General features: G+C 45.6%; 1 protein-coding gene across 1 annotated transcript in view; it reads right to left on the bottom strand.

The window, feature by feature from the left end:
* PIG-T (phosphatidylinositol glycan anchor biosynthesis class T) overlaps window positions 1–12,420 on the bottom strand; it is a 60,559-nt gene extending 48,139 nt beyond the window's left edge. The window contains exon 1 of the mRNA XM_068369042.1: window positions 12,181–12,420. Coding sequence (XP_068225143.1) covers window positions 12,181–12,370 — 190 coding nt within the window. The 5' untranslated portion in view covers window positions 12,371–12,420. The remainder of the gene's footprint in view (window positions 1–12,180) is intronic.

Genomic DNA, 12,420 nt, shown 5'->3' with positions numbered 1-12,420 from the left:
AAATATATTGCAAGGAATACAAATATATTTTTATAAGTAATACAAATAACCTCCATTATACTAAGGTTTGAAAATGGAGGTAAGGTATGATGAACAGCAGAGTCAGAACGAGCTGGAACAACAATAGTTGTGGTTTCCTCTTCAAGACTCTGTTGAGGGAACACCTGAGGCTCAGTCTGCAAAGGCTGATCAAAGGAAGTAGCAGAAGGTAGGCGCATGGGTGGAGGAGGCTGACTCCTGGCATGAGTGGCTGAACCCAAGGGTTGCGCTTGCTGAGCGGTTGGCGGAAGCGGAGTAGCAAGTTCCTGTTCCTGTGGTGTGAGCGGAGCGCGATGAGGTAGAGGCTGCGCAGAACAAGGTAAATGTCTCGCAAGCTGAGGCTCCTGAGGCGCAAGGCTAAGGTGTAGTGGTGCTTGCCTTGTGGAGGGTTGAGCTCGCTGCAGCGAGAGCTGAGGAGACTGACTCAAGGACGGGAGAGGTTGTTGTACCTCAACCGAGTGTTGCATCACTGGTGGAGCAGCAAGTGGAGGCGGAGGAAGAGAGGTATAATCCTCCTGATCCCATTGTAAAGGTTGCCTTAAAGAAGGCGGAGGCTGAGCACCACTGGGAACAGCCAACTCAAAACGTGGCTCAACATCGTACGCCTGGCAGGTGGTACTGCGATCAGGCGGAGCGAGCGCAGGCGGAGCGAGCGCAGGCGGAGGGAGTGTAGGCGGAGGCGCAACACTCTCAGCCCGACACTCACGCATCAAGACCGAAAGTTGTGACTGCATGGACTGCAGTAGAGTCAACTTGGGGTCGGCAGACACTAAGGTCTGCTGAGGTAAAGCCTTAACAGCAGAGATCTGTTGCGGCAGAACCTTACTCCTCTTAGGCGGAGTGCATTCAACTGATGACTGAGGAGAGTCAGAGCTAACCCAATGACTGCATCCGGGTTGTTGAACTCTAACTTCGTACGTCTGGCATAGGTCTGGACTTTATGTTTAAGAGGTCTTGAGACCTGAGACCAGCGTTTTCTCCCCTAAATTTCTTCTGCAGACGAGCAAAATAAGGGCTCAATCGTCTGCGGGTGGGAGTGACGGTCTCGGTAAGACACGCCCACAACCACCGAGGATACTTCTGTGCGCCGATCAAGGCCTGCTGAACCCTTTTGTCCTTCGACATTGCTTCTCCCCTGGGCTTGGGAGCTTGCAAGAGGTCCCGGACTGGGAGAACGACTGGCGCGCACAGAAGTACCCTCACGCACAACAATGACACACTTTGCGCTAATCACTTATCACTTTGATTTTCTGTTTGCACTTATTTCACTGAACTCGAAACTTTAAGTGGTTTGTACCTGAAACACGCAATTCTATCCTTTCTCAAAAGTTAGTAATTGCGAAAACAGAATTACAATGTAACAGAAAAATCTAATGAAAGATAAATAATTCAGTGGCTGGAAAGAGACTAAACACTAGATCACTCTAGAAACGTTTACTTTCTTCCCCTAAAGAGACTAGGGAGAAGAGCAAAAACGATAACAACGTTACTCGTACGCCTGGCAGGCTTGAATGAAACGTTTATCCTCCTCTTTCTCCCTCCGTCTCTATCTCTCTCTCTCTCTCTCTCTCTCTTGACTTAGAACCTGAGAGAAGAGCCCAATCATATATATCGTTAAAACATATTATTGTTAAAGGAAAAAACTGAAATATTTCCCAAAATGAAAAGTTCCTTTATTAGGATTAAAACCATTAAGTTAAGAAAGAATGAGCAAAACGCTAGACACGGTTACCTTACTGCAACGTGAAACCGTGAAAATTCTTTCTCTATCGTAACGATAGAGTGCAAGTTGAACGTTCTGAACGTCAACAACTGCAGAGACAAAACAAAACGTTAGTTCAACTTTGAAAACAGTACTAGACTATCAAAGAAATTCTTTCAAAGACATTAAAATAGCATAATATGTTAACAGGTAAAACCAAAATGACGGGCTCAATGTTAATTAACTTCGGTACCAAGAAAAGACCGCCTACTATTAGGAAGGTCGAATATAAACAAATATAAAAATTAATTTTAATAAGTTTATAAAAAAAGGAAGTTAATCGAAGAGGCCTATAAGAGGCGGAGAGATATAAAATAAATCTATAACTTTAGTTAAGCAAAATTAAGAAAGAGAGTCTATACTCTCTTAGACACCAACACTTCCGTCTAAGGGAAGGGTCGGCCATTTAAAGGTGAAAGAGAGTTCATACTCTCTTCGTCACCATAATTAATCAAATTAATTCCAAAAGCTAACTAAGCTAATATAGAAGTTTCCAGTAAAGCGACAGCCGAAATCAAAGAGAAATACTTCACCAAAGTCGTGAAAATACTCCAAGAACATAAGCGTATCCCAGAACGTCTTGCCGGAAGCACGACAGAGGAATAATTGAGGAGGTGTCAACATGTTATTTTTATTAATAAAATAAATTTTTGAATATACTTACCCGATAATCATGTAGCTGTCAACTCCGTTGCCCGACAGAATTCTATGGAGGGATACGCCAGCTATCACAGTACTAGAAGGGGGTGTACTTACCAGCGCCACCTGTGGCCAGGTACTCAATCATTTGTTATTGACACCTCCTCAATTATTCCTCGGTCCACTGGTTCTCTCTGGGGAGGAAAGGGAGGGTCGATTAAATCATGATTATCGGGTAAGTATATTCAAAAATTTATTTTATTAATAAAAATAACATTTTTCAATATTAAACTTACCCGATAATCATGTAGCTGATTCACACCCAGGGAGGTGGGTGAAAACCAGTGTACATGATTAAAGGATAGCTAAGTATCCCAAATTTCATATAACAGTTATCTCAAATAACAATGAAATAATAAGTACCTGGTAAGGAAGTCGAATAGAACCGTTACTCTGCCTTTTATTTAAAGTTCGTCTTCCTTACTGAGCGCAGCGTTCCTCTTGGAGGCTGAATCAACCCAAAGGTGCCAAAGTACAAGGGGTTGCAACCCTACTAAAGGACCTCTACCAAACCTTTAACCCAGGCGCTTCTCAAGAATGAATAGACCACCCGCCAAATCCAAGGATGCGGAAGGCTTCTTAGCCTACCGTAACAACCATAAAAACAACAATAAAAGTATTCAAGAGAAAGGTTAAAAAGGTTATGGGATTAAGGGAATGTAGTGGCTGAGCCCTCACCTACTACTGCACTCGCTGCTACGAATGGTCCCAGGGTGTAGCAGTTCTCGTAAAGAGACTGGACATCTTTCAGATAAAATGATGCAAACACTGACTTGCTCCTCCAATAGGTTGCATCCATAATGCTCTGCAGAGAACGGTTTTTATTAAAGGCCAACGAAGTAGCTACAGCTCTTACTTCGTGGGTCCTTACCTTCAGCAATGCAAGGTCTTCCTCCTTTAAGTGAGAATGTGCTTCTCTGATCAGAAGCCTTATATAGTACGAAAGCCCATTCTTGGACATGGGTCTCGAGGGTTTCTTGATGGCACACCATAAGGCTTCTGACTGTCCTCGAATAGGTTTAGACCTCTTCAGATAATATTTGAGAGCTCTGACAGGGCAAAGAACTCTCTCTAGTTCGTTACCTACCATGTTGGAGAGGCTAGGTATTTCGAACGATCTAGGCCAAGGACGTGAAGGAAGCTCGTTCTTTGCTAGGAATCCAAGCTGAAAAGAACATGTAGCTGATTCGGTTGTGAAACCAATGTTCTTGCTGAAGGCATGAACCTCACTGACTCTCTTAGCTGTTGCAAGGCAAACGAGAAAAGCAGTCTTGAGGGTAAGATCCTTGAAGGAAGCTGACTGGAGAGGTTCGAACCTAGATGTCATAAGGAACCTTAAGACTACGTCTAGATTCCAGCCTGGAGTGGAAAGACGACGTTCTTTAGACGTCTCAAAAGACTTGAGAATGTCTTGAAGGTCCTTGTTGGAAGACAGGTCCAAACCCCTGTGGCGGAGGACTGAGGCCAACATGCTCCTATACCCTTTAATCGTAGGTGTTGAAAGGGATCTCTCATTCCTAAGATGAAGAAGGAAGTCAGCTATTTGGATCACAGAGGTATTGGTAGAGGATATTGAATTGGCTCTACACCAGCTTCGGAAGACCTCCCACTTAGACTGGTAGACTCTACGAGTGGAAATTCTTCTAGCTCTGGCAATCGCACTGGCTGCCTCCTTCGAAAAGCCTCTAGCTCTAGCGAATCTTTCGACAGTCTGAAGGCAGTCAGTCGAAGAGCGTGGAGGTTTGGGTGCAACCTGTCTACGTGTGGTTGACGTAGAAGGTCCACTCTTAGAGGTAGAGTCCTGGGGAAGTCGACTAGCCATAGAAGTACCTCTGTGTACCATTCTCTTGCAGGCCAAAGGGGAGCAACCAGCGTCAGCCGTGTCCCTTCGTGCGAGACGAATTTCTGCAGAACTTTGTTTATAATCTTGAACGGAGGGAAAGCGTACAGGTCGAGATGGGACCAGTTCAGAAGAAAAGCATCCACATGAACCGCTGCAGGGTCTGGAACGGGGGAACAATAAAGCGGAAGTCTCTTGGTGATGGAGGTGGCAAACAGATCTATGGTAGGTTGACCCCACAAGGTCCAAAGTCTGTTGCACACACTCTTGTGGAGGGTCCATTCCGTGGGAATGACCTGATTCCTTCTGCTGAGGCGATCCGCTGAAACATTCATATCGCCCTGGATGAACCTCGTGACCAGTGTGAGGTTTAGACCTCTTGACCAAATGAGGAGGTCCCTTGCGATCTCGTAAAGGCTCCTCGAATGGGTCCCTCCTTGCTTGGAGATGTAAGCCAAGGCTGTGGTGTTGTCTGAATTCACCTCCACCACTTTGCCTAGCAGGAGGGACTTGAAGTTCAACAGGGCAAGATGAACTGCTAACAGTTCCTTGCAGTTGATGTGGAGTAATCCTTGTTCCTTGTTCCATACTCCTGAGCATTCCCGTCCGTCCAAGGTCGCACCCCAGCCCGAGTCCGATGCATCCGAGAAGAGATGAAGATGGGGGGTCTGGATGGCCAATGATAGACCCTCCTTGAGAAGGAGATTGTGCTTCCACCACCGGAGAGTGGTCTTCATCTCTTGGTTGATAGGGATAGAGACTGCTTCTAGAGTCGAGCCCTTGTCCCAATGAGCTGCAAGATGGAATTGAAGAGGGCGGAGGTGGAGTCTCCCTAGCTCGACAAACAGGGCCAGTGATGAGAGGGTCCCTGTGAGACTCATCCACTGTCTCACTGAGCAATTGCTCCTCTTCAGCATGCTCATGATGCACTCTAGGGCTTGGTTTATCCTGGGGGCCGATGGAAAAGCCCGAAAATCCCGACTCTGAATCTCCATTCCCAGGTACACAATGGATTGGGAGGGAATGAGTTGAGATTTCTCTATATTGACTAATAGACCTAGGTCTCTGATTAGATCTAAAGTCCAAGAGAGGTTCTCCAGACAACGACGACTCGTGGAGGCTCTCAACAGCCAGTCGTCTAGGTAGAGGGAGGCTCTGATGTTCGATAAGTGCAGGAATTTCGCTACATTCCTCATCAGATGAGTAAAGACCATAGGAGCTGTGCTTAGGCCAAAACACAGGGCTTGGAACTGATAGACAACCTTTCCGAAAACGAATCTCAGGAAAGGTTGGGAGTCTGGATGAATGGGAACGTGAAAGTATGCATCTTTCAAGTCCAACGAGACCATCCAGTCCTCCTGTCTGACCGCTGCTAAGACCGACTTGGTCGTCTCCATTGTGAACGTCTGCTTGGTGACATACTCGTTGAGAGAGCTGACGTCCAGCACCGGTCTCCAACCTCCTGTCTTTTTGGCTACAAGAAAGAGACGGTTGTAGAAGCCCGGGGATTGATGGTCCCGGACTATAACCACTGCCTTCTTCTGCACAAGTAGCGACACCTCCTGTTGCAATGCTAGCCTCTTGTCCTCTTCTTTGTAGTTGGGAGAGAGGTTGATGGGCGATGTGGTCAGAGGCGGTTTGAGGCAGAATGGAATCCTGTAACCGTACCTCAGCCAACTGACAGACTGTGCGTCTGCACCTCTCTTCTCCCAGGCTTGCCAGAAGATCTTGAGTCTGGCTCCTACTGTTGTCTGGAGAATCTGAGAGTCAGTGCTTTCCCTTAGATGTCCTGGGTCCTTTCCTAGACTTGCCCCTGTGAGAGTCTGGACGGGAGCTTCCTCGGCTGGGGGCTCTACCACGAAAGGGCGGTATGAACCTAGTGGCCGGGGTATCAGCCACTGGGGAGCGATAAGTCTTGGGGACAGAGGTGGTAACCTTAGACTTACGAGCCGATGAGGCTACAAGATCGTGCGTGTCCTTCTGTATCAGGGCAGCCGACAAGTCCTTAACTAGCTCCTCGGGAAAGAGGAACTTTGAGAGTGGAGCAAAAAGGAGCTGTGACCGCTGGCACGGTGTAATGCTGGCTGAGAGGAAGGTACACAGTTGTTCCCTTTTCTTCAACACCCCTGATACAAATAACGACGCTAGCTCACCCGAACCATCCCTGATGGCCTTATCCATGCAGGACATAATTAGCATGGCAGAGTCTTTGTCCGCAGGAGATGTTTTCTTGCTGAGGGCTCCCAGGCACCAGTCGAGAAAGTTGAACATTTCGAAAGCTCTGAACAACCCTTTCAGAAGATGATCCAGGTCTGAGAAGGTCCAACAAACCTTCGAGCGTCTCATCGCAGTCCTCCTAGGCGAGTCCACCAGACTTGAGAAGTCAGCCTGGGCAGAGGCAGGTACTCCCAAGCCTGGTGCTTCCCCTGTGGCATACCAAACGCAACCTTTCGAAGCGAGCTTCGTTGGAGGGAACATGAAGGAAGTCTTGCCCAGGTGTTGTTTAGACTGAAGCCACTCCCCTAAGATCCTTAAAGCCCTCTTGGAGGATCTAGCTAGGACAAGCTTAGTATAGTTCGACTTAGCTTGTTGTACGCCTAGCGAAAACTCAGATGGAGGAGAGCGGGGAACAGCAGAGACGAAGTGGTCAGGGTAAAGCTCCCTGAGTAGAGCCAAGACCTTTCGAAAATCAATAGACAATGGAGAAAGCTTAGACTCCTCCACGTCTGATGAGGGATCAAGGTGTGCCTCATCATCATCCGACACTTCATCAGCAGAGGGTAGCGAAGCGATAGGACCAGAATGCTGAACCGCAGAGTCAGAACGGGTAGGAACAATAACAGAGGTTTCCTCATCTTGAGGGAAAACCTGAGGCTCAGACTGCATAGGCTGAACAACAGACGAAGCAGAAGGCAGGCGCATGGGTGAAGGAGGTTGACTCCTAGCAAGAGTTGAACCCAAGGATTGCACAAGCTGAGCGGAGGACAGAGGCGGAGTAGTCCGTTCCTGTTCCTGTGAGATGAGTGGAGCATGAAGAGGTTGAGGCTGCGCAGAACAAGGTAAAGTTCTCGCAAGCTGAGGCTCCTGAGGCGCAAGTCCATGGTGTAGAGGAGCTTGCCTAGATGAGGGTTGAGCTCGCTGCAGCGATGGTTGAGCAGACAGACTCACGGAGGAGAGAGGTTGTTGTACCCCAACCGAGAGTTGCACCACCGGTGGAGCAGCAAGGGGAGGAGGAGGAAGAGTGGAATAACTCTCCTGATCCCAAAGCAAGGGTTGCCTTAAAGAAGGCTGAGGCTGAACAACACTGGGAACAGCAAACTCCGAAAGTGGCTCAACATCGTACGCCTGGCAGATGGTGCTGCGACCAGGCGGAGCAGGTGCAGGCTGGGCGAGCACAGGCGGAGCGAGAACAGGTGGAGGGAGTGTAGGCGGAGGAGGAGGAGCAACACTCTCAGCCCGACACTCACGCATCAAGTCCGAAAGCTGAGCTTGCATGGACTGAAGCAGGGTCCACTTGGGGTCGGCAGAAACGATAACAGACTGAGGTAAAGTCACAGTCGGGGTCTGTATAGGCAGAACCTTACTCCTCTTGGGCGGAGTACAGTCGACCGATGACTGAGGCGAGTCGGAGCTGAGCCAATGACTACAACCTGGCTGAGCACTCGCTGACTGAACTCTACGTTTAAGCGGTCTCGAGACCTGAGACCAACGTTTCTTCCCTGCATGAAGATCAGCGGACGAGAAGACGGGCTCAATCGTCTGCAGGTGGGAGTGACGGTCTAAGGAAGACACGCCCGCAACCACCGAGGATAATTCTGTGCGCCTAACAAGGCCTGTCGAACCCTTAAGCCCTTCGACATTGCTTCTCCCCTGGGCATGGGAGCTTGCAAGAGGTCCCGGACTGGGAGGACGACTGGCTCGCACAGAAAAATCCTCACGCACCACACTGGCACCACTAGCACTTGGCACTGCACAGACACTAGCACTCGTCACAGCACTGGCACTATTTCCACCCACTGCACTCTTGACCTTCAGTTCTTTAACCTCGGCCATCAGAGACTTATGGTCACTTACCACTGATTCTACTTTATCTCCTAAAGCCTGAATAGCACGCAAAACAGTTGACATATCAGGCGGAGGGCACACAGTAGGTTCGGGGGTAGCCACTACAGGGGTAGGAAAAGGTAGGGGATCATGAGGTGAGGAAAACATAGAAGAGTGAGAAGAACTTCTCCTAGCTCTAGTTCTCTCTAACTTGGATGAATATTTTAAAAGACGTACAAAATCCTATTCCGAAAGTCCGGCGCACTCCTCACACCGATTTTCTAATAGACAGGGCCTGTCCCTACAGTCAGAACAAGCGGTGTGAGGATCTACCGAGGCCTTCGGAATACGCCTATTGCAAGACCTACATCGTCTATGGGAGGGAGCTTGCGAAACGTCAGACATCTTGTTTCAAAGAGTTAGTCAAAGGGTGATCCAAAAACAAGCAAAAATTCATTAACCGTTAATCAGTATTTATATAAAAGCTATCTAGCTAATATAAAAAGGATTCCAGTATGCGACAGCCGTTAATCTAAGAGAATACTTCACCAAATATCCATGAATAAACTCGAAGACCATGAGCGTATCCCAGAACGTCTAGCCGGAAGCACGACAGAGGAATAATTGAGGAGGTGTCAACAACAAATGATTGAGTACCTGGCCACAGGTGGCGCTGGTAAGTACACCCCCTTCTAGTATTGTGATAGCTGGCGTATCCCTCCATAGAATTCTGTCGGGCAACGGAGTTGACAGCTACATGATTATCGGGTAAGTTTAATATTGAAAAAAGAAGTACTTGAGTACCTGGCCACAGGTGGCGCTGGTAAGTACACCCCCTTCTAGTATTGTGATAGCTGGCGTATCCCTCCATAGAATTCTGTCGGGCAACGGAGTTGACAGCTACATGATTATCGGGTAAGTTTAATATTGAAAAAAGAAGTACTTGAGTACCTGGCCACAGGTGGCGCTGGTAAGTACACCCCCTTCTAGTATTGTGATAGCTGGCGTATCCCTCCATAGAATTCTGTCGGGCAACGGAGTTGACAGCTACATGATTATCGGGTAAGTTTAATATTGAAAAATTAATAATGTTATAATAAAATAATACATGATCATTGACAAACTGTTCTGCAACAGATGTGTTTTACTTTAAGAAATCAATGCCTATTGAGATTTTAAATCTAAAAATTCTTAAGACAAGACGTTTAAATTTATTAAAATTAAATGCTAAAGGAGTCATAGGGAGAACTCTTCATGCAATAATTATAGCAACTCAGGACAGGTTAGTTAAGATGTATAGTAATGCCCTTGGATGGGTTAGGTCATTAGTGATAGGTTAATACGAGTACAGTCAGCCCTCACTCTTCACAGGGGTTGGGTAACAAATACAGGCCCGAAGAACAAGAATCCACAAATACTTGCTGCTCTGGCAAACAAAAATTCAAGCGTTTTGACACTTCCTTCACTATTACCAGGTTTCAATTACAATGACTTTCTTTTTTATTATAATGATTGCTGGTTTTTTATAATGATGGCTGGCATAAACAACAAAGTTAAAATAAGCTAATTTGAATACCATACAATTAGACCAATGCACCGTATATTTTAAAGTGTTTCGCAGGTTATTGATGACGCTACCTAGCGCAAACCAATAACTTTTAAATTATGGTACTGTAGTCGACCAACCATACCAAAAAAAAACTATGGATCTCGGCAAAAATCATTATAAAAGATGTTCTAAATACCAAAAAAATACACTTGTCTAATTCACTATAAACCATTTATTGCAGTATCCTACAGTATAATTTTACCTGGGAAATAAATATAGGAACCACACTTAACCTAAGGTTCACAACCTAACCTAACCTAGGAGACATAGAGTACCATTACAGTACCTACTAACCTACTGGAGGGAGGGCTACGCATCCCTTCGACCCCCCTTCGACCACCGTATACATAGCTTACCCTAGGATTAAGTCTCAAACCTGTGTTCGCCTCCTAACTGACTTCCCGCCTGGCAATGTAATAATGTCCCAAATAATATTTCATACATCGTAAAAGGAAGCTTCATAATATCGTATTTCGGATAGAGATAAACAACATTTTCCCCCATAAAGAAAATCAATTTGACAAGTACAATAATAAGAAAGTTAACGCCTGTCCCAACCATCTACATACACCCTCCATGGACTTTGTCCGAACACATTAGCCAAGCCTAGCCTGCGGTAGCCTAAATACAGCATGGCTCAATTGTGGCTTAAGGTACAATCCCAGTTATTTCATCATCATCAGCCATAACTAGTCTCCTGCAGGAAAAAGGCTTCAGATATGTCCTACTACACACATCTGTTTATGGACTTTCTAGGCGTCTATTCCTGCAATTTTTTTTAACTCGTCAATCCATCATCATCTCCTCCAAACACTGCTTCGTTTGCGATCTCTAGGGACTCATTCTGTTGTTCTTCTTCCCCATATATTGTGTGTCACTCTCATATGTACTGCCCAATGTCTATTTCTTTTCCTTACATCATGTTACACCATCTTCTATTTTAGTTATTCTCATATCCATGTTGCTCTCTCTCTGTCTCTTAGTATTACTCCTTCATTATATTTTCCATAGCTCTCCAAGTTGTAACTAGCTTATGTTCTAAGGTTTTAGTAAGGCCACAAGTTTTTGATGCATAAGTTACTACTGGTAGGACCATCTGATTAAATATATTTTTGATTTTAGAGAAAGCGGCATATTACTTTTCATCTCATTTTGCTTACCAAATGCTCTCCATCCCATGCTTATCATTCATTTAATCTCAGTCTCATGTCCTCAGGAAACACTTACCGTCTGTTCTAAGTACTTATTTTCAATAACAATCTTAAGAGGTTCATCCATAACAGTTATTTGTTGTCTCTGCATTTTCATTGAATATTACCTTATTGGGTATTAAAGTTATTACCTTAGGCTTACTCAATTCATTTCCAGTCCTACATTTCTGCTTTCTCTGTTCAAATCTTCTATAATCTTTTGCAATTCCTCCCACAGTTCATTAAATTGACCTACATAACTATGTAATCTGCAAATCTTACGTTGATAAGGGATTCCTCTTTAATGTTGATTCCTACATTTTTCCAATCAATATTCTTAAAAACTACTACTAGGTTTGCCGTGAATAATTCAGATATCTCCCCTTCTAACTCCTTTCTCAATGGGAATTTTTTCACTAAATGAACCGGTACTTTTAGGATTGGGAGCCTTTGTATATCAGCGGCCAGTTCCTCCAGCGAGCATAAAATATGGATACTGTACCTACTAACCTAAACTCGCCCTGCCCTTAACCTACAAGCCATGTCCTTACCTACTTACCTAACAGGGAGGGGTAACGTCCCACAGCGAACCCCCTTCCACTGCCGTAATCTTATTCAGTCGTCATCATATATGCAGGTGGCCGCTATCATACAAACACCCCTAGGATTGCTGTACTAACCACATAGATATAATGGGGTCTTTGTATATCAGCGACCAGTTCCTCACACGATTAAAAATGGACTTCAACTAACATAAGCTTTCCCCCCATAACCTACAAACCGTGTCCTTATCTACTTAAATAACAGGGGGGGGGGGGTAATGGCCAGCCACCCCCACGAACCCCCTTACGCTACCGCATTCAAAGTTAGACATAATTCATGTTGGTGGCCGCTATCATACATACGCCCCCAAATTGCTTACAATATAGATAAGTTCCTGGGTTCCAGTCCTAACAGAACATGGCTAAAAGAACATAAAACTATCAAAAGAACTCACCAAAATCTTTGTAATTCTCTATGGACTCTTCGATCTCTGGCCCAGTCCACCTCGTCGTAAATTCGAAGTGAGACTGCACATGCCCCGATGAAAGTGGCTTGATCAAGAGTTCCTCTGTAAAAGTGTTGGATTCTTCGCATAATACACAAACCAGAAAAGAGAGAAGGATATTTAAAGTGAATTTTGACATTGTATCACACGTCAGACACAGAGTCCTCCTCCGGTTTGTTTACGGTTGTG

This window comes from Palaemon carinicauda, unplaced genomic scaffold (assembly GCF_036898095.1).
Source record: "Palaemon carinicauda isolate YSFRI2023 unplaced genomic scaffold, ASM3689809v2 scaffold347, whole genome shotgun sequence".
NCBI classification, from domain to species: Eukaryota; Metazoa; Arthropoda; class Malacostraca; order Decapoda; family Palaemonidae; genus Palaemon; species Palaemon carinicauda.
This window is presented reverse-complemented; position numbering and strand designations above follow the sequence as displayed.